Source organism: Eucalyptus grandis, chromosome 5, assembly GCF_016545825.1.
Source record: "Eucalyptus grandis isolate ANBG69807.140 chromosome 5, ASM1654582v1, whole genome shotgun sequence".
NCBI lineage: Eukaryota > Viridiplantae > Streptophyta > Magnoliopsida > Myrtales > Myrtaceae > Eucalyptus > Eucalyptus grandis.
In genome coordinates this window covers 6,610,706-6,633,897 of record NC_052616.1, presented here as the reverse complement: position 1 = coordinate 6,633,897, position 23,192 = coordinate 6,610,706, and the positions used below count along the sequence as shown (strand labels likewise).

General features: G+C 42.2%; 1 protein-coding gene across 2 annotated transcripts; it reads left to right on the top strand.

The window, feature by feature from the left end:
• The first annotated feature begins 586 nt into the window (after positions 1-586).
• Positions 587-4,145, top strand: LOC104437344 (exocyst complex component EXO70B1). 2 transcript variants are annotated; one of them, XM_010050284.3, is made up of 2 exons: positions 587-2,585; positions 3,707-4,145. In XM_010050284.3, the coding sequence occupies exon 1, from the start codon at positions 655-657 to the stop codon at positions 2,581-2,583; it is 1,929 nt and encodes a 642-aa protein (XP_010048586.2). In that variant the 5' UTR covers positions 587-654; the 3' UTR covers positions 2,584-2,585; positions 3,707-4,145. The 2 variants fall into 2 exon arrangements, with proteins under 2 accessions (XP_010048586.2, XP_018726489.2); XM_018870944.2 differs by having other exon boundaries at positions 3,689-4,145.
• Positions 4,146-23,192: the final 19,047 nt, after the last annotated feature.

Below are 23,192 nucleotides of genomic sequence, written 5' to 3'. Positions count from 1 at the left end.
TTCTGATCGGAGAAAATCTCATCTAATCAATCTGCCGATCGATGAATTTCAAGCTATGAAAATCATCCACGTATAAAAAAACGAATTAGAGCGATGGCCGGAAAGAATTTCTTCCTACCAAATACGGAGAAAAAAAATCGCCCCGTGTTTTAATTGTCTCTCTAGCTTCATAAGTTCCGACTTCAATTCCACGGCTCTCTCTGCCTTTGTTGACCACCACTATCATTTCCTAATTTCCACCCCCCGACAGACACGAAACGAGAGAGAAAAATACATGGTTTTTCTCGCGTTCCGACCGAAGCACGCCGCGCCTTCTTTTCCGGTTGGGATTTCGGGCGGTTTGAAAATTGGGAGTCAATGCAGGGGCAAAGTTGGGGTTTCGCTCCCCCACCAACGGCCACGTAGGGTCTGATCGCAGGACACGTGGAGGGCAAAGTCAAAAGAGAGCTCTTTCTTCTCTCTCTCTCTTCTCCTTTCTCTGCGGCCTTCGTCTTTCCACGTCGAATCTGACTTTCTCTTTTGGTCTTTTTGGTCTTTTTCCTTCCCTTTACCTCCTTTCCTCCATAACTGACTGAAGACTCTTCTCTCTCTCTCTCTCTTCACTTTCTCTCTCTAGCAGTTCGAGGCGGTCTCCTCCTCCTCCTCCTCCTGGAAATGGCGGAGAACGGCGAGGAGAAGCTGCTGGCCGTCGCCCGCCACATCGCCAAGACGCTCGGCCGCGACGAGTCCATGGCCGACGACATCCTCCAGATCTTCTCCAACTTTGACGGCCGCTTCTCCCGCGACAAGCTCTCCCCCTCCGACAAGGCCGCCGCCGTCGCCGCCGCCGCCGACGGCGACCCCCGGGCCTACGCGGCGCTCGACCGCAACCTCAGCGCGCTGGAGCGCCAGATCTCGCACTTCGTCACCTCCGACAACCCCATCTGGGCCGACGCCGCCGACGCCGCCGCGTTCCTCGACGCCGTGGACGAGCTGATCGCCGCCGTCAGGGACCTGGCCTCCGCCCCCGCCGCCGACAAGGCCGTCCTGGCCTGCCTGAGCCGCGCCGAGGAGCTGACGCAGCAGGCAATGTTCCGCCTCGAGGACGAGTTCAGGTCTCTGATGGAGGTGGGCGGGGAGGCCTTTGAGCTGAGCCGGCCGTACGGACGGGGCGAGTCGAACGGGGACCTCTCGTTCGACTCTGAGGATGAGGATGAGGATGAACAGGGAGGCGATGGAGATGAGCGGCAGGTTCCGGTGGCGCAGCCGCTCGGGGACGACTTTGATATCGTGATCGACGCGTTGCCGTCGGGAACGATAAATGATTTGCATGAGATCGCGAAGCGCATGGTGGCTGCGAGGTTTGGGAAGGAGTGCTCGCACGTTTACAGCAGCTGCAGGAGGGAATTCTTGGAGGAGAGCATGTCGAGGTTGGGTTTACAGAAATTGAGCATCGAGGAAGCCCAGAAATTGCCATGGCAGGAGTTGGAAGAAGAGATAGACCGGTGGATGAAGGCCATGAAAGTGGCTCTTTATATCCTGTTCCCCAGCGAGCGCCGCCTCTGCGATCGTGTCTTCTTCGGCTTATCTTCTGTTGCCGATCTCTGCTTCATGGAGGTATGCCGTGGCTGTGTCATCCAACTCCTGAACTTTGCTGATGCAGTCGCGATTGGGTCGAGGGCACCTGAGCGCCTGTTTAAAGTTCTTGACGTGTTTGAGACGATGAGAGACTTGATGCCTGAATTTGAGTCTTTGTTCTCTGATCAGTACTGCTCGGTTCTTAGAAATGAAGCTGTTGCTATTTGGAAGAGGCTAGGAGAGGCAATTAGAGGGATATTCATGGAATTAGAGAATTTGATCCGCCGAGATCCAGCAAAAGCTGCTGTTCCCGGTGGAGGGCTGCATCCAATTACTCGATATGTAATGAACTATCTTCGAGCCGCTTGCCGATCTCGGCTGATCCTCGAACAAATTTTTGAGGAGAGTATTGTGTCTCCTAAAGAATATCCAGATCTTGACAGTCGAGCCTCTTCATCCTCCCTGTCTGTCCAAATTGAATGGATCATGGAACTTCTGGAGAGTAATTTAGAGGCCAAATCAAAGATTTACAGGGATTCTGCTCTCTGTTCTATTTTTATGATGAATAATGGAAGGTACATTGTAGAGAAGGCAAAAGGCAATGATTTGGGTTTACTCTTAGGGGAGGATTGGATCAGAAAGCACACTGCAAAGGTGCGGCAATATCAGATGAGCTATATCAGAAGCTCATGGAATAAGGTTATGGTTGTGTTGAAGCCAGACAATGCCTCTCTAGCTCCCAATGCAGACCCGAGGTCTCTGAAGGAAAAAGTCAAGTTATTCAATGGCTACTTTGAGGAAACATGTAGAGTGCAATCATCTTGTGTCATCTTTGATGAGCAGCTAAGGGAGGACTTGAGGATCTCAGTGACAAAATGGCTGGTGCCTGCTTATGAAACTTTTGTGGGAAGGTTGCAGAGTGTTGCTGAAATGAGGAAGCACCCTTATAGGTCGGTTGAGGATATCAAGGCTCGGATTGATGAATTATTTCGGGGAAGGGGAGCTTTGGGTGGTGGCAGGAAGTGAATGTAAGCAGTAGCTAGTGTTGTGCTTATTTGTGCTTGTATGTAGCTTATGCCAGGAGTCCAAATTCCTGTGCTGTATGAATGTAGTTGAAAGTTTGCTTATATATTTGAATCATCTTGATGATCAGCAATAGAAACATGGTGGCAAGAGAACTGAAATTAAAAGTTGCCTGTGTTTATGCTTTATACGCTGACATCTCTTTTTTGCTATATTTAAAAGGGAAATTTTTTAATTAGGTACAGTAAGATATCATAAGAGGGATTTGGGTGGAGGAGAGATAGGAGTAGATTACTTCTAGCAGCTTTCACCACCTGTTCCCCTAGTGTAAATGTTAAGGATACTTTTTCTTCACCAGTAGAAAAAAAAATTAGCACCATTATATTTGAACTTATATCACTTAGATTTAGTCAAACTCTTTATGGGATTATGTAGTCTTTGCTACCAGAATCCTAAAACCCGATCCCGATCCTGATCCCAACCCCGGACAAAAAGACCATCAACATTTCTCGACATTTAATTGCTTCTACGATTCAGAGGAACTCTGAGATTTACCAATCTCCAAAAGCAAATTAGCAATGCAGTTCCCAGGGAGGTATATGGATAAGAAAAGTCTCTCGAGTCCTTATATATGATCAGATGCTCCATATTTCAGTACATAATGTGTGCCTCCATGAAGGCGAACCCACCATTGGTGCTGATAAAAGTGGAAAGCACACTATATAAGATTGCTAAGCAGAGTAATCATCCTCTAATGTCTTCCTCATTTTAGGAAGTGTGGTGAAATGTGACAAGTGTGGTAGGAAGAGGAGACATTGTATCTTTGTTTTAGCATTAAATGTCTTTAATTGCCTTTTCTCTCATTAAAGATTGACAAGGCAACACATCAAATAATCATACACACAGTCCCCCTCGTGTTTATATATCTTACAATAATTTGCTTCAGCACACAAAATGGATAGATGCTCTTGTTAGTGACTTCCAAGCACTCTCAAGCTTCTGTAAAATTTGAAATATAAGACAGATGCTGGGGGCAGGTTGTGTTGCTTGTTGTATCCATGCTATGCTGTCCTTGATTTTGAACAGCCTATTGATGACCACATGAAAGGTTTTTATGCTAATGCAGATGAAGCCCAGGATTGATGCGTTCATATGCTCTACAGGGTATCTTAGTCCCCAGAAAATTGTAACTATTCAGTAAAGTCTTGGCTGCCTTTGAGAGAAATTTAGAAAGTTGCCTTCTCTGTATCAGTCCCATTTTTTATTTCCATTACCTGTATTTATGCTATCTGAGTTAAAACATGAATGCTCTCCCACGAGCCTTCTGCACCTCCAGATAAGCAAGTCCTTTTTCTTGTTTTATTGTAACTTTTCAGTTGGAGGAATTTTTCTTTCCTGTCTTCTTTTTTTCTGTAACCAAGGTGCACAAGAGGAAGGAAGCTGCCGTTGCAGTTATTGTGAAGTTTTTAAGATATTTTCAGCGTCTTACACGGCTTGAACCTGCCAGTACAGGCTCAGAGGAGAAGTCCGACATTGATGAGAAGCAAGAATTTGGTATCTCTGAGGCAAGTCTTTCGTGATCTTTGTTGTAATAAGACAAAGATAGGTCTAAAACAATTCTTTATGGCTTGTACATCACACGAATTTTTACAATTGATCGTTGCTTAAAAATAAGGGCAGTTATTAAGCATCTGTAAATTGTCAATTTTTTCTCCTGGAATCTGATATTCAGCAGTAACAATATTCATGACTTATCGTTTTTTTACATCTTTTATTGCTGTACCAGGACGCTTTTAATCAGAAAAGCCTTTGAAGTTGTAACCTCAAGAGTACTTGGATTGGCCTATGTGGGTGCAATGGTTGGCTTGACTGGATTGGAATTCGTAAGCAGCTTGTCGGATATGAAACGTGGGGATTTTGAATATTTCCTATAAACATTGTTTTTTGATGAATAAGTAGAAGATTAGATGCTGCTTTAGTTGCACATATTAGATTGTATCTTTTCAAGCTGATGGTACTAGATTATCTTAAGGTGTGTGGAAAATGATATTTGTTCTGACTGGGCTAATCAGACCAAAAAGATGAAGTTCTAGCAAGCCATGCCGCCAATCATCCTTCCGGGACCAATGTGTCTAAATTTTGCCGTCTCGCACTTGGTGGATATACATGCAAACGGTATGGAGTGGTGGGAATGGTTGTAGTGGTCGTTTCAACATGTCGGCAGGGGCTAAATTGTTTGGCATGGAAAGATGAATGAAATCCGAATTGAATGGCGTGGTGATTGAGGGATTGGGTTGATCATCAGATGGATGAGGAGTTGCTCTTCTTCCCGCGACGCCACCTGCAATGCGGGGTCCTGGGATGGACCGATTTGCATGTTGTAGTAGATTTCCTCGGTGTGCAGACCCTGTGCGGTGTGGGTCGACGCTCCCTCAGGGTTTAATCCTCGAGATATAGAAAGCTAAGAGAATTAGGTCTCCATGGCATGACATGAAGTGAAGAGAGGCCAACGTAGCCAAGAATGAATTGCCAACAGAAATTGGAGACTTGAAAGGCGTTCGCATTGAATTCCTAAAGTCGCCGGCAATTCATCCTTGGCTTCATTCTCCTTGCTTCACAAATCATGCAATGCCTTATAACCATGAATCATCACAAGCTGAGCTCTTCCTGTGTCAGGAGATAACACTATCTCCATGATTTTGCATGGCTTCTTAATGGAGCTATCCCCTGCTATATATAGGAGAAGAAATAATGGAAGAAAGAGAAAATGAAGGTATAAGTGAGGAACATATTCTCTCTCTCTCTCTCTCTTTTCGCAGGAAAGAGAGGCAAAGCATGAACATCACAAGCTGAGCTCTTCCTGTGTCAGGAGATAACACTATCTCCGTGATTTTGCATGGCTTCTTAATGGAGCTATCCCCTGCTATATATAGGAGAAGAAATAATGGGAGAAAGAGAAAATGAAGGTATAAGTGAGGAACATATTCTCTCTCTCTCTCTTTTCGCAGGAAATGGAGGCAAAGCATGAATCATCACAAGCTGAGCTCTTCCTGTGTCAGGAGATAACACTATCTCCGTGATTTTGCATGGCTTCTTAATGGAGCTATCCCCTGCTATATATAGGAGAAGAAATAATGGGAGAAAGAGAAAATGAAGGTATAAGTGAGGAACATATTCTCTCTCTCTCTCTTTTCGCAGGAAATGGAGGCAAAGCATGAATCATCACAAGCTGAGCTCTTCCTGTGTCAGGAGATAACACTATCTCCGTGATTTTGCATGGCTTCTTAATGGAGCTATCCCCTGCTATATATAGGAGAAGAAATAATGGGAGAAAGAGAAAATAAAGGTATAAGTGAGGAACATATTCTCTCTCTCTCTCTCTCTCTCTCTTTGCAGGAGATGGAGGCACATCACAAGTTGCAGGAGATGGAGGCACAGCACAAGTTGCAGGAGAAGGAGGCACCGCACAACTTGCTCTCTGCATGGAGCAATAGTAGTGGCATCTTTATTAACGGTCAACGCTCTTGCTTTTGGGAATGGTTGACATGTTGAGAGAGAATTTGCCGGATGATAGGGATCTCGAGATATCGATTTTCTTGGGAGTGTGGTGCCGACACATAAAAGGACTTTGCTGGCCTTAGGCGAAATCAGACTATTTATTTTATGGATCGACCAATCCCTTCATATGCACGTAAACTATTTTGTCCACATGCATAGTGCAACCGGTAGCAAGCATGGGATATGTTTAGATTTGTTTTATCCGACTAATCCTTATCGCTTTAAATTTCGAGCAAGCCACCCGGATTAGAATAAAAAGCACACCCGTGCGGTGAGGGATATACTACTCATAAGTTACACATTAGAGAAAACATGGTAGTAGGGCTTTTCTCCTTATAAGTTTCTTGATTGAGTTCTCTGTGACAGATAATAAAATAACACTTTTGGGGTTTGCTTTAAGTGTAATTTATGGCTGAGAAACACTTCGGCAATAGAACAATCATAATTCTATACTTCTTTGAATTCATAATGGATTTCTTTATGACTAGCTCTCTTGTGAAATAGGTATCAACACTCGAATTAAATCACGTAAAATTCTAGTATCCTGAGCGTTCCTTCTTGATTTCTCTTGTTTGATATTGAATTGCCTGCTTTGTTAGTTTCCTTTTTGTTTTACAACAATTGGCATCAGAGGTAAGGTTGGGTTTCTAAAATATATTTAGGGTTTTTGTTTGTCTTATCATTGTCTAGATTACTATTAATGCAATTATCTCTAACGTGAGAGAAGAGATTGGAAGTTTAATGGAATGAACAACTTTTGGTTATGGAGAATATTGTGTGTCCTGTTGATATCGAAGGTTTGACAAAGGTGTTGGATGGCATGAATAAAATGCCTAAAATGAAGAAAGAGACCAATAAGATAGACTTGATAGAGAAGGGAAGAGCATAATCCTATTGAATTTGTTGGATGAGGTGTTGAATGAAGTAGTTGAAGCAAGAATACCGAAACAGGCAAAATTTGAGGCCCTTTATTAGATGAAGGGCTCGAATCATTTATATATACTGAAAATGATATTTCAATTCCAGGTGGTTGACAACACATATATTATAACCCATTTAAATGAATTTAACACTTGTGATGGACTTAAAGGAGTCAATGATGAATTAGACCAAACTTGGTAAAAGTACACCTTAATTGCCAAAATTTGGCATGGGTGAACAATAAGTGCTAAAATTTTCAAAATATACACTTGTGCCACTTTTTTTTTAAATAAAAAAATAGACATTTAAGTACCAACTCTAATGAGACTTGCCGAAAATCCGATGTAGTGTACGTGACTCACCGAAATGTTCACTTAGCAATCAATGTACAAAACGATGTTGTTCAGCCCTTGAATTTATTAATTAAATATTAATTAAATTAAATTTAAAAAATCAATTAAAAAAATATGTTGTTTTGGGCTTATCTAGCCATGTTATTATCATTATGCTATATTAATTATTAGCATAACCATTAGATTTTATGTCTATGGCCAACTCCTGCATGCATTGAAAAATTCCCTATTTTTACTCTGCTTCACAGTATTCCGGGCAAAAAGATGTTAAAAATGCGGGTGAGACTTTCTGAATTAGAATGAGACAGTGAAAAGAGAGGGACATACCTAAACATATGCGGTTTATACGAGTTCACAAACCAAAATTCCCTAACGCTTGGGTTAGCGTTCGCACGGCTTAACAGCTCCTCGATCTAGATTATATTTTGCAGATGAGCACCCTAACTAGGTAAGATGAAAAATAAAATAAAATAATCAAGAACACAGAGATTTACATAATTCAGCAAAAATTCACGTACGTCTACGGAGAGAGACGATCTCTTATTAAAGAGTATATTTAGATATAAGGGACAATACTCAATAAATAGATCTTTAGATCCCCATTACCCTATTTCAACTGGAAAGAAATTCCACCCTAAAGATCTTATCAGTTTAAGAAACTAACTAATAAACCTTACTGATTATCCCCCAAATATCAAGAATATCATGACATATCTCAATTACATTGAATTAGGACTATTTCCCATGAAATCCCATGCTTATAGGTCCACAAATAGGAAATATATCTAGACATGTGTAGGCTGCAAGCAATCCGTAGAAAATTGAATTTTTTTCACTCCGATCGACCAATCTGGCCATTGGTTGACCAGCTAGTCAATCAATCGGCAGCTGCTGTTCCAACTCTTCCTAGACTTCCCAATCGAATTTTCCGAGTCTCTTATCGATCGAAACTTTGTGGAATTCAAGACAACATCAACGAATCTCCACCTTTGGCTTGAATAAACCACAAGCCTCCACTCAAACAAAAAAATGAATATACCTCTCCCTCCACCATACCTTCGCAAAGGTATGCCCGCACCTAGACCGGTGTTGTCTTCATCAACTTCAATGATGAGTGAGAGAAATCAAGTCTTCATGAGCATATCTGCAGGATTATCTTTAATATGGATTTTCTTCAAAACAATGCTACCATTCTCCATAAATTCTCGAAATCTTGTGGTACCGAACTTCATTGTGTTTCGTTCCTGATTCTTCACGAGACATATTGCACTTTGGCTATCCCAATATGGTGCAACACTTTCTTGCTTTAAACCCAACTCCGTAACCAAACTAGTCAGCCATATTCCTTCCTTCACCACCTCAATTATTGTCATATACTCAGCTTAGGTTGTAGACAATGCTATAGTAAACTGAAGCATTGTCCTCCACAAAATAGCTCCACTTATAAGAGTAAAGATGTATCCCATGATGGACCTTCACTTGTCCAAATCCCATGTTGGAAACTTTAGCTCCATCGTGCTTTCACCGTGCCACTCTAATTTCAACTTCTTTGGCCCGTCTTGGAAAACTTTGGAGGTCGCAGCTTTAAGAACTGTTCAACTAGTTCTTGCATAGGGCGTTTGCCATTTCTATTTTTGTTTCCAAACATCAAAGTGTTAGTAGAAACAGAGTCTCGTTGCCGTTGAACCTGCTATTCCATCAAGCTCTCAACATTAGTCAGAACTTGCAGAATTCCATCAAGTTGGGGGTCCTGTCTCGATTTTCCTTTCGAAGCATTCAAGTCTCGAGCTGATTTTCTATGGGTATTCGCTGGATCTTGGGAACTCATACTGGCTGTTAAAGAATATAGCTATAGAGTTCTAGAGAAATTATCTACGATACAATCAGAATTAGTAATCATCATCACTTTGTAGAGAAAGAACAATCAAGCAAGCATTCACATATCATGCATGTGATCTTCTAATTTTCTATCCCACGACTCCCATGCACCTTATGACTCTCAATAATAACCCTTGCTCCGATACCAAAAATTGTCACAACCCTAACTCCATCCCCAAGGTCACGAGTAGCAATGGTTATTTTTCACAACGTCCTAGGCTCGTCGCCATCCTGATTTTTTTTATCTTGTTATCATGCACATGCGGAAATGTGAACAAATAACTCATAGGACAAACGACAGTTGGAAGATTGGGACGTACATCATACTGAACACATTGACTTATATTATAACAGTACTTTAACAAGCCCTCTTTTCTTTTTGCATCACACTACAAGTTTTTTGCATAGGCCAAGGAAATCCTATCTCCTCTAGCGTGACTGCAGCTCCCAAAATTGACGAGAGACTTCCATGCCTACAAGACTAAAAGATAAGGGATGAGTTTTGGGGAAATTCAGTAAGTAAAATTCCTAGTTCTCTACTAGTAAAGCATCTCATCATCGAAGCTTAGCAAGTACAACACTTGCAAACAGTGTCAATGACAAATTATAGCAAACTTGTTGCTACCCTTGACTACATGCAAATGTCTATCGCAACATGCTTCAATGCATACTTATCTTTGGCTTATCAATAAATATATAAACACATCATACTTATGCAAATACCAACACTCATGCAAATTCATTTAGAATTGTCTTGGCTCGACCAGGCCCTCTCAGCTCGACTGGGGCTTCTAGCTTCTTGCTGGGCATCCTAGCTTGACCAGGGCATCTCAGCTCGACCGAGACTTCTCGGGGCTAGCTTCTCGAGGCTTCCGGGTTCAAAACCAAGGTATCTTGGCTCAATCAAGGCATCCCGACCCAACCGAGGCATCCCGTTCAATGAACGAGGCATTGCCTCCAATGTTATGTGGTGACGGATGCTTTTTCCTCTTTAAGTGCATACATAAATGCATCATACAAGTTGGTTTTATCTTTTCTCTTAGTTGACACATGCATGGCCCAAAGGCATGCTCATTCATTCATATGTGTCATGAGTTTCTTATACTTCACTAGCAAATATGTTAGGAATGATATGTTTCGTAACTTGAATCAATTACTTAGCGCCAATCCCTGTACTGAACAAGGCTCGGAAACAGTACACCTCAATACCGATCCAAGACCTCGAGGCTTGGGTACACTTGGTTTTAGTGACGATCCTAAGCTTGATGGACCTCGGCTACAACCCGATGTGAATGCACATGTATCAAGAATGACCCTCAGCTCACGGTTGATTCAACGCCAAGCACAAAGTCCCCGCGTCCACTTAGACTATAGAAATCGGCATTCTTGGTGCCTTACCACGATCACGTGAATTTGGACGATCCCCGTACTAATCAAGATATAAGATTGACACGCCTCAATGTCAACTTAGGACCTTGCGGCCTTAGGTGACCCTCGCACCAAGCGAGACCTGGACCCGGCATCCTATTTATGCCGAAACCAAGGCTTTCTGAGTTGGGAGACTTTGTCTTGCGATGAACTCAACTCAAACGAACCTCGACTTCATTTCGGGCATGAACAACTCAAGCACATGTTCAAGCACGAACATGAACAAAACCATACAAAAATCCAACATCCTATCCATGGCTTTGACGGGTGAGCACCTAACTAGACTCGACAATGGAGACTACTGCCCTAGAGGAGACATAGGGATCTTACTTACCTTGGCAACCTTGAAGACCAACTTAGATTAGCTTGAGGGATTGAGGATGCAAGGCCGAGAGAAAGGAAATAGAGGAGGAAAGGAGAAAGTGAATGGCATGGTGAAAAATAAGGAGGGATCCTCCTATTTATACTACTAAGCACTATCATTACTTATCCAAGTGGCCCAATCACATTTCTTGAAGTGACATGGCTAGGGCATCAAGGTGCAAGTGTCACGGCCGATCGATCTAGCGTTTCCTTGCCCGTGCGGCCTTAGGATTTCTCCTAAGCAACCTTTCACAATACTCAACTCACAAGAATCTTTAGAGAGAGATTCTAGAGAGAAAAGCTTTGGATTGTATTACTTGTGAATGTGATGAGTACAATGAGGGGGAGGAGACCCCTATATATACAAATACAAGGCAAACCGTATTCGTAGATCTCTCATTGATCTAACGGTGGAGATTAGATCTCCCCAACTACCAACTACCCACATTTATTACATACGAATACAATTACCGTATCACCGCTCCTAGGAGTATTCTAGAAGACTCGAGAAAACCCTAGGACTCGGGGATACAAGCCGAGGGTCGCTTGATCCATAGATGTGTCATGGCCGTCCCATAGGAACCTCTTGGATCGGCTTTCTTTCGGGCCGTGACATTCTCCCCCACCTAATCAGGCGATGTCCCTTGTCGCGTCTTTGGCATGAAAGGCATAAATCTCTTTTTGAACTGCCAAAAAACTTCCGAGGGCTCCCAATTTGCTTCACTCTCCGGAAGACCTTCCATCGAACCAAGTACTTTGGCTTCAGTGCGCAATACCGCTTTCGTATGACTCGATCCGCCATGATGTTCTCTTCTCGATCATTCAAGGTTTTTGCCTTGAGTGGGGCCCGATGTGACTCCCCTCGATCTAGATCTTCCTCATCAACTTGGAAAGGCTTAAGCATACTCACATGAAAACCGGATGTACCTTGAGTTTTGGTGGTAACTCCAATTTGTATGCGACCTTCCCGACCCGTTGCAACATACGAAATGACCCCTCGTAGCGATGAATCAACCTTTTGTGCACACCCTTGTATCAAAGAACGGTGTGCAGCTTGGCCAACACTTGGTCCCCAACTTGGAACTCCACATGTTGTCGCTTCTTGTCGGCCCACTTCTTCATGCACTTGGAGGCTTTGTGTAGACATGCCCGTGCCAAATCAGTTTGCTCCTACTAATCTTTAGTGAACTTATACGCGGGTGGACTACTCCCCCGATAACCGAACGCGATTGTGCTCAGGGTGTTTGGTTGTTACCTAGTCGCAATCTTGAATGGGCTCTGACCGGTCGACTTGCAACGCTGCAAGTTGTAGGAGAATTGGGCTACGTCGATCAACTTCGCCCATATTGCTTGCGTTATACTCACATAGTGTCAGAGGTAAATCTCCAAGAGTGCATTGACCCACTCTGTCTGACCGTCGGTTTGGGGATACAAACTTGTAGACATATTTAGCTCCGACCCCAGCAGCTTGAACAACTCGTACCATAAACGCCCTTGAAGTGAGGATCATGATCGCTCACGATCGTTTGTGGGACTCCCTAGTACTTGATACGTGCTTCATGAATAGCTTGGCCGCCTCCTCGGCTGGGCAATCCTTTGTCGCAAGTACAAAAGTCGCGTACTTGGAGAACTTGTCCACCATGACCATGAGAGTTCGACACCCTTTGGACTTTGGTAGGTTGATGATGAAGTCCATGGAAACACTTTCCATGGACGAGTTGGAACGGGAAGCGGCTCCAATAAGCCCAATGACGAACGTTGCTCCAGCTTGTCTTGTTGGCACACCAAACAAGTCTTCACATAAGCTTCCACGTCGTCCCGCATTTGAGACCAGTAGTACCAATCTTCGACAAGGGCCAATGTGCGATGGATCCCTGGATGACCCGCCCGCTTCGAGTTGTAGCACTAGCGCAAGATCTTCTTTCTCAGCTTCCCATGGAAGGGCACATACAGTCACCTTCCTTTGGTGTAGAAGAGCTCGTCCTCATACTAGAATTGTCGGGTATTGCCTTCCTTTGCATACCCGATGAGCGCTTGAGCTCTTGGATCGTGCTTCAACCCCTCTTTGATGCGGTCGATCCAAGGACAACACGGTCGACTCACTGTGCTGCTCATCAGCTTCATCTTTCAATTCAGTGCGTCCGCCACGGAGTTGGCCTTCCCCGGCTTGTACTCCAACACGTAGTCGAACTCTACAAGGAAATCTTGTCATCGAGCTTGCTTTGGACTCAGTTTCTTCTAGGTCTAGAAGTAACTCGTGGCTATGTTGTCCATCTTCACGACGAACTTCGATCCCAGGAGATAGTGCCTCCACGTCCGAAGGCAGTGGATCACTGCGGTCATCTCCTTCTCTTGAACGGTATACCAACGCTCGGTATCATTCAACGTTCAAGACTCGTACACTACCGGATGCCCATCTTGCATAAGAACCCCACCATTAGCAAAATCCGATACGTTAGTCTCTACCTCGTAAGGCTTCGTGTGGTCGGGCGACACCAACACTAGCTCCTCAATCATGGCCTTCTTCAATCGATCAAAAGCCCTTTGGCATCAATCCGTCCACTCCCATGGCTTCTCCTTCTTCAGTAGGTTCATGAGCGGCGCAGTGATGCTTGAGTAACTCTGGATGAAGCGCCGAGAGTAGTTGGTGAGGCCAATGAACGACCTCAACCCTATCACCTTCGTCGATGGCTCCCATTTGACGATCGATTGAATCTTTGCCTTGTCCATTCACACTCACCCACCCCCGACGATGTGCCCCAAGAACGGAACTTCTTTTTGGGCAAAGGCACACTTCTCGCACTTGACATACAAGTCATTCTCATGCAATACTTGGAAGACTTGCCTTAGATGTTCGACATGCTCCACGAGTGTCCAACTATATACTACAATATCATCTAGGTAAACCACTACAAACCAATCTAGGAAAGGGTGGAGTACCTTGTTCATGAGCATACAAAATATAACTGGAGCGTTGGTCAGGTCGAACGGCATCACAAGGAACTTGTAGGATCCATACCGCGTCACGCATGCAGTCTTCGGCTAGTCCCCTTCAGTGATCTGAACTTGGTAGTAGCTCGATCGAAGATCCAACTTGGTGAACCATTGAGCTTCACTGAGTTGATCGAAGAGATCCGCGATGAACGAGATCGGTACTTGTTCTTCACAGTTAGGTTAATCAGTGCCCGGTAGTCGATGCACATCCAGAGTGACCCATCGTGCTTCTTTTGAAATAGGATCGGTGCACCGAACAGAGCCTTGGATGGTTGAATATAATCCGCATCGAGTAGCTCATTCAATTGCTTCCTCAACTCTTCCAATTCAGGAGGTGCCATGCGATACGGTGCCATGGCAGGCGGTTGAGCTTTAGGCACCAATTCGATTCAATGATCCACCTCTCTTTGAGGCGGTAGTTGCTTTGGCAACTCAGGGGGCATCACCTCCTTGAACATGTTGAGGATGTGGATCACCTCCATTGGGACTTCGTTCCCTTCACCCTTTTTGTCATTCACCTTCAAGGTCGCTAGGATGGTTACCTCACCCTTTCTCGCTCCCTTGGTGAGTTGCGTAGCTGAAATCATCCTTCGATCACGGTCCAATTCACAGTGGATCGGGATCACACATTGACAATGCTTGTCCACACGCATATACACTCGGCGAAAGGCAATACGACAGTATGGATCTTATCTAGGAATTTAATCCCAATGACAAAGTCGTAGTTGTCAAGGGGAATTACTTCTAGAGTTTCCTTACTCTTCCATGGCCCGAGTTGTAGCTCCATGTCTCTCGCGACACCGATTGCAGGGACTTCCTTGGAGTTCACTGTCTTGAGCCACCTGGCTCCCTTCTCAACCTGTAGGTTAAGTTTCTTCATGGCCTCCTCCGAGATGAACATAGCGGATGCTCTCATGTCCACGGGTGCACTCATCGTGGTTGCTATGATCTTCAAGTCCGCGAACATCAAGTCTTTAGGCTCATTCGCCTTCTTAGACTTGATCATGCTAAAGAGTCGTAGCGAAACCCAATCGTGACTCTTCCTTAGGCTCTTCTTCTTTGCAAAGAGTGGCTAGCTTGGTCTTGTTTGGGCAATCTCTCACCATGTGCGGACCATCACAAAAGAAGCATTTATACAAGCGTACCTTCCTTTGTCCTCCTCTACTCGACTCCGCATGAGCCTTATGAGGACTAGTTGGTGGTCTACCTCCAGTCGGGTGATTGTATCTCCTCGGATCTCCCCCACCAGTGGCTTTATCCCTCGGACGAGAGTTTGATCGGGATGTGGAAGGCGCCTTATACTCCACGAGCGATTCGGCTACGGTCATGGCCGTTATGAGATCTCCCACATTGAACTGCTTCAACTTCTGTTTGGTCCATGGCTTGAGACCACTCATGAACTGGTAGTACGCTTCGGTCTCGTTTATCAAAGGGATTTGGAGAAGTAACTCTGAAAATCGCTTGATGTAGTCGTGCACACCACCCTTTTGCTCGAGACACTTCAACTCATCACGAGCTTCTTCCTCTGCATAAGCGGGATAGTAGTTTCGTCGGAACTCTTCGACGAATCTACCCCAGGTCGAGATAGGATCTCCACACCTATTATCCAACTGACAACGCCATCACAACAATGTATTATCAGTTACGTACATAGATGCAGTGTTTACCCGTGATTGCTCGTCGTTGATTCCCATGACTTGGAAGTACCGCTCCATATACCAGAGGAAATTGTCCATGTCTTTGGCCACCTGTGAGCCTTGGAATTCCTTTGACTTGGGTGTGTCCGTTCGTGGACCTTGCATGGTGATCACCCGTTCACGCGTGTTGCTTCTCAATTCAGCGAGCTTACCTTTGAGCTCCACTATCTCCGCGCACATGGCCGCCATCATTGCCTCTAGGGATTTGTCTCGTTGTGCGAGTTCTTCCCTTAGGGTCCCCAGCAACTCGTGTCAGAGCTCTCCCATGCTGGTCTTGAGCTCTTGCACTTCAGCTACGAGCTCCTCCCTTCCGGCATCCACTCCATCCATGGTCTGGGTCAGGTCGTCAACCGATCCTTGGACATCGGTGACAAACAACTCTAGCTTCATCATGCGATGCACAAGATCCCCGTTGGATCCCTTGAACTCGAACCACCACGGCTCTTCTTTCCCTTGGCCTTCTTGGCGTTCCTCCTCGATCCACGCAGTCACCACCCATGGCGAGCACCTCATTGGATCGTGGATCAGCCATTGCACTTGGAACAACTTGCTTTGATACCACTTGTCACGAGATGATCGATCTAGCGTTCCCTTGCCCATGCGACCTTAGGATTTCCCTCAAATAGCCTTTCACAACACTCAACTCACAAGGATCTTTAGAGAGAGAAACTCTAGAGAGAGAAGTTCTCGGATTGTATTACCTACGAATGAGATGAGCACAATGAGAGGGAGGAGACCCCTATATATATAAATACAAGGCAAACCGTATCCATAGATCTCTCCTCGATTTAATGGTGGAAATTATATCTCTCCAACTACCAACTATCCGTATTAATTACATACGAATACAATTATTGTATCGCCCGCCCTTAGGAGTATTCTAGATGACTCGAGAAAACCTTAGGACTTGGGGATACAAGTTGAGGGTCACTTGATCCATAGATGTGTCACGGCTGTCCCATAGGAACCTCTTAGATCAACTTTCTTTCAGGCCGTGACATAAGCCTAGTTTGCAAGGTGGCACGCTTAGGATCTTAAGAGAACACCTGCCATCTTCTTATTGGACCACTTATTGACTTGCTCTCAAAGGCTCAATCAATTTAGGCTCATCATAACCTCTGGTGGTCCAATAGTATTTGGATCGTTGTATGCCTATAACTGAGACCCGTTCATATAAGTTGTCATAGTCTTTCAAGTTCAGGTGCACTAAATTAATTAGGATGGATAGCTCATCTATAAGAAAGTTACCCGATACTATTGGACCACCAGAGGTTATTGAGGTTTTCATTCCAAGTCTATGGGTCGAATGGAAAATCTTTGATGAAATTGGGAGACAATATCATATGAGGATCTTGGACCTACATTCATCCGTGTTATTTGTAAATTGCCCATGACAATTTGTTCTCTTACCCATGTTCAAAAACTATTTTTTACCAGAACCACTAACAAATTTGACAGTCACCCAAGCTTCTTTTATCGATCTTTGTTTTGGTGCATCTAGCATCCAGATTGTTCATGGTCTCATGAATCTGGTTAGTTTTAGATTTTTTGGACACATTTGTCGTTTCCCTCGAGCAATATTTCCATTGGCCTCCACATAGTTTGTCATTATTGCGACTTTCGCTTAAGAGATATTGCTAATGCTTTCAATCCTAGAGAACTTGTTGGTTCTCGATGTTCATGAATTTAACTCTATGGAAGACTTGGATTACTTAGTGTGTAATAACCATACGTGAAATTGCAATTTCATACTTTTAGAATGTTTGTTTTGAATATGATGATTGTTTGTTAGTAACAATAATGGGGAGATTGAAAGCTGATTGCCCTTCAGATATACAAATTTCCAAATTTTCACCCATGTAAATTTTCTAGCAACAAATGTCTTTAGGAATTTCAAGGTAAATTTAATGGATGTTTACTAATCTTTTAGTGTACTTGCAATTGAGTCATTGGATTCTAATTTCTTTCATTAAGAGCAGGAAACTTTACTTTTTTATTTTTATTTTTATGCAATGATGCATTTTGGCTGGATTCAACACAAATTTTAAATCTTCCATCAAAATGCTGAGGTGGTGAATATGTGGCCAATTTTTTGTATGCCATGTCACAACACATGTTCATCCATCACTATCGTGTGTCCACCGCATCAACACCTGTGATCATTGTGGTTAAAAAGTGTACCACTTGTCAAAGAAAAAAAAGAAAGTAAAGTGCTTTGAGTGGTAGAATAATTGCAAAATTTACTAAAATTCAGCGTTGCATATAGATAGTAGGAGCATTTGCATTACTAATATTAAAATTTACAACAATTTTTAATAAAATATTATTATTTAAAAAAAGGGAGTGGGGCTGGGCTAAAGGTGGGCTTGCCTGGCCCCCTTTTTTTTTTATTTAAATTTTTCTTTTCCTTGCGGGCTGGCCCACATGCTGGTCTTCTTCTTTACTCGCGTGGCCCACACCTCTACAGCAACGGCGTAAATAAGCAGATCAGCAGGAACAAAAACAGAGGAGGCCGCAGCACGATCCTAGGGTCGGGATCAATCGGCCACGGCAGGCTGGCGGTGGCAGAAGCCATGTGCGCTTGCTGGTAAAGAGAAAGAGGATGTTCAGCCAAAAGAGGTTCAGGGGAAAGCTTGAGAAACGGACAGAGGAGAGCGTTTTATTTTTTCTTTCCTCTTCTATTTTTGGAGAAGGGGCGATTGAGAGAGAGTGAGAGCTCCAAACACCTCAGCCACGAGTGGACCCGTCCGACGACCTCTCCCAGCGACATCCTCAAACCATACAGGTGAGCCTCAGCTCTGCTATTGTCCTGTTTTGACCATGCCAAGCCGGAGCTCGTGATCGTCCGGTTCACGCGATCCCCACCCCCGTTGGTCCTATGCTCTATTGTCATCTATCTCTGCTTGTCTTCCATCGAGAACCCAGCGCGGGTTTGAGTCCCATTCGAGTTAGAAACGCCATTACTAGTGTTGCACGTCACTCTTTGTGAAAATGCCTCAACTAGATTCGCAAACTTTTTCTTGAACTTTTTCTTGAGTTTGATTTACTTCAGGAAATATTGCTCGTCTCGTGCATCCTTGGTTTGCACTGTGACAGTTTCGTGGGGAGGGGTAATGTTTACAGGGGCTGGGAGTCAGCTCGGCCGAGGATAACTCCATGTCGCTTGGACTTTGACTAATGGAGGAGTTGGGGTCTGTCACGGTTTGGTTTGAGTCGGGTTTGTCGAGCGTAGATTGCTCATGAAGACGTTCCGTTCGCCGATGGTGGTCGTTGGAGGATCGAGTGATTCTTGATTTAATAGAGGATAGTTGGCGTCTTGTTGTTGTGGGTTTTAATGGACGCCGTTGGTTTCTGGGCATGCTGAAGAAGACGTGACGGAGAAAGCGCGGAAGGCCATAAGGGCATAATGGGTTCTAGCGCTGGTGGGCGTGGTTCTAATTATAATTGGGTTGGTGTTTTCGGGCTTGGATTGACTCATTGAAAGAGGGCTTCAGTAACGGGCTTGGTGTTGCTTTAGGAAGAGAGTGGGCTTGTGAAGTTTTAATTAAAATAGGCCTAATAGTAAGCCCATTTGAAGCACGTCCTCTTTATAACCCAAACCTGACCTTAATATGGAAATGGGCCGTAGAATGAGGCCTGCACCTTCACGGGTCCAGTCCCATATCCGGACCAGGCCAGTAGGCACGTTTTTGTTTTGCCGGTGGGGCCTCCATTTTGAGCTGAATTGGGCCCGCACATCAGGTCCAACCAGGGCTGGATCCGGATATCCAACCCTAGTCCCTATTTCGAGATTAAAAATCAGTTTTTTTTTTTTAAATCTAAAAATTCCGAAAAAATTCCGAAAAAATTCTATTTTTTTCTAAAATTATGAAAAAGCTTAATTTTTTTTGACTAGTTTTCTCTTAAAATGTGTGAAAATCTTTGATAAAAAAATTGTGCTCAAAATTGAATAAGCTTTTTGAGTTTTACAATAGAGTTTAAATGTTATTTTTAAGATAATTCTCTTATTTCTTAGTGTTGGATTTATTTTTTCCTTGCAAAATGTTTCATTAGGAAAGTTGGGTCCAAGTCAGAATGTTCAATAGAGCCCAGATGGCAGCGGCTCGAATTTTTGCTAGTGTGAAGAGAAATTGAAAGCACGATCAACACAAGAATGGACTAGACCAGGGTGCGGGTGTAACTTATAAAAACACAAGATTGGAAATCATTTAAGAGAATCACAAAATTTTGGGGGTGGGGCCAAATCTTGATAAATGAAGAAAAATCGCATGGAGTTGTAACAAAAACGAAAAAAAAGAAAAGAAAAGAATCATGTGGAGTGGACAATACCCACGAATCTCTTCATTTCTCGATGAAGTGTACTATTTTTGCAAATAATTGTGTGTATGTGATATTGCTCTGTCAAACCTTCAGGTCAAAGGTCTTAACAGTTTGTAGAGAGAGCCAAATGAGATTGATCAATGGTTGGCATGATTTTATGGGTTCTAGTATACAGAAATAAGCATTTTTTAAATTAAAAAGAAAAAAAGAAAATAAGAGTGCTCAAGTGTTGTCGCGACCCTCTTGAAACAAGAGAACCAATGAAGTTTGCAACATTGGCATCCTAGACAACACCATAAAAAAAATGATATCATTCTTATCTAAAGTCGGCTCTATCCTTCCTATTAGAATATTTAAATAATAATTAAATAATAAATCACACATTTATGTAATAATTTAAGTTTTTTAAATCGTCGGTAGTGGTCTTGCATAAATCTTAAGGATGAGCAGTTCCGGGTTTCTTACAAGTTCCGCGTGGAATCTAGAACCTACCATCGAGTATAGGTTTATCATTTTTTGAAATATGAAACCTAGCCATCAGAACTAAGAACCTAAAATCTACCTTATTACAGGTTCCAAAATCGGTTCTAGGTTCCAATAGGTTCTTTTTTTTTTCATTTTTAGTTTAAAAAAATAGAAATGAATGTAACAATAATAAATAAGCTTATCATTCATCAAAGAGAATATAAAACGAAAAAAACTATCAATAGAGGAAAATGAATTCTTGAGAAGGAATTCAACTAGATAATATAGAGAAAATGGAGCAAAGGTCTAAATTGAAACTGAACAAGATTCACTAGACCATAAATTTTATTTTATAACTTTGTATTAGGGAGTTTATAACACCATAAAACCGACTACACCATAAAAACAAGAGCATTAAAATTGCGAGTACGAGCATTTAAAGAAAGATGAGTTTTCGGTCCTCAAACATCCATGAAAATTTGTTCCAAAATTTATTCACCTAAAATCAAAAGAAACAACAATCATAGTTAATAACTTAATAATAGCTTTAAATTTAAAATTGAAGCATCGCATATCGGTTATTTGCAATCATAACTACAATGTTTTCTTTGTGACTGAAAGTTCACCATATGTAAGGTAGCCTGGCATTGCAATTTGTGTAAGTGCTTCTTGGACATGATGAGAACTAACATCTTCTGGAACCTACATAAAAAAGCATACCACAATGCTCAACTTGACTATATAATCAACAATATATGAGACCTAAGCCATTGGATGGAAGTGTAAAATAAGTGTTAGATGCCTTACCCAATATATTCATTCCGCTTTAACTAGTAAACTCTATTTATCGACGATAATGTCCTCATTAAGACAATCCATATCTATAAAACAAAACAAAAAAAGAAAAGATTAAATAAAATATTCACTTATTAGATATATAAAAGGAATTACAATATATAAAAATGTAAACATCACTTACCCAACTCAAATTTTATGTATTCTTAATGCACTCTTCAACATTAACCGATACACGAATGTCTTTCAACAAATTTTGAGCGCAAATCAAAGTTTCCACTACTTTGAGAGTCAAATAACTTCGAAAGCCATTAAGCACATGGCCCAATGTAATAAAAGTTGACTTTGAAGCAACAATAGTTACGAGAATAGATAAAATATCCCAAGCCATCAAAGAAAGGATCTTACATTTTGAGCTAATAGTTTTCCACCACATCAAAAGGTCAGGTCAAGAACTTTTTCATTTTTTTCTTAAAAGTACTCATCAAGCTTAGATTTGTTGTCATTGCACCATTGTTCATTTGAGTATAAAAATATTTTCTTCCAAGCTTAGGCGTCGTACTTCTTTATACATTCATTACCACCCACATCAGTATTGGAACCACTACTACTTGCACTCAAATTGTGGTTGTGAAAATTTCGATCACTTGAAATAAGAGAAGATTGCTTATAATATTCATACAAACACTCCAATATATCTTTTACCTAGTAATGCATCTCTTTAATTTTCGATTCATCATCATAAATTTGTCCATACAAGAAACTCACATAATTCAACTTGACTCTAGGATCTAACACAACCGCAATTAACACAATTATATTCACTTTATCCAAGCTTCCATAATATTTGTCAATTTTTTTTTTCAATTTTCGCACTCATAGCTTGAAGCTTAAGATTTGAAGTATCGGCCGCATCTTTCAAATATTTATACAAAATGGCTATTCCTTCAAAATAATCATTTGAAGTAATATATGAACTCCTCGACATTCGATTGGTGGCATCATATAATACTTTTAGAAATTCCGAAAAAATAATAGCGTTTTCCAAATCATCTATCTTTAAGAATTTTATGATTAAGCTTACTTGCAAAAGATAGATCGTCTTCTTCCATCCTTTCAAAAGCTTTTATGAACTTTATGGTGGTGTTTAACATGAGGTAAGTAGAGTTCCATCTAGTGGCAACATCAAGAATAACCAATCCCTTGTAAGTGATCCTTCACTCTCAATACAAAATTGAAATGCTTTAGCTCTCACGAGAGAACTCCTCACATACCTAACCACATTTCGGATACGTGCAATAGAGTCATGTATTGTAGTCAAGCTATCTCTCACAATCAAATTTAATATATGAGCTATGTACCTCATGTGCAAAACACTACCATCTAATATTAACAACATTTCTTTGGAAATTTTTTCCCTCAAATAGTCAATGCAACATCATTCGAACTAGCATTATCTATAGTGATTGTGGATACCTTTCTTTCTATTCTCCACTCTGGATACATTTCTTTACCATTTTCCCAATTTCCTTACCCCTATGACTATGCATCACCACAAAATTGATAATTCTTTTATGCAACTTCCAATTTTCATCAATAAAATGTGTAGTGAGACACAGATAATTCAGATTTTGAATGAAACTCCATGTTTTAGTTGTGAGTGCGATCCTAAAATTAATATTTCCAAGATAAGTCTTCAAACAAGTTCTTTCATAACTTACTAACAAATTCACGAAATCCAACATGTTTGACTAAGAAAAAAGGTTGTTCATCAATGATGATCAACTGAGCAAGCATTTGCCTACAACGTTCTTGATTAAACCACCATGTCGATAAAACA

Bases quoted from the DNA above. Each gene is read 5' to 3' on its own strand.
- LOC104437344 (XM_010050284.3), top strand. From the start codon at position 655: ATGGCGGAGAACGGCGAGGAGAAGCTGCTGGCCGTCGCCCGCCACATC.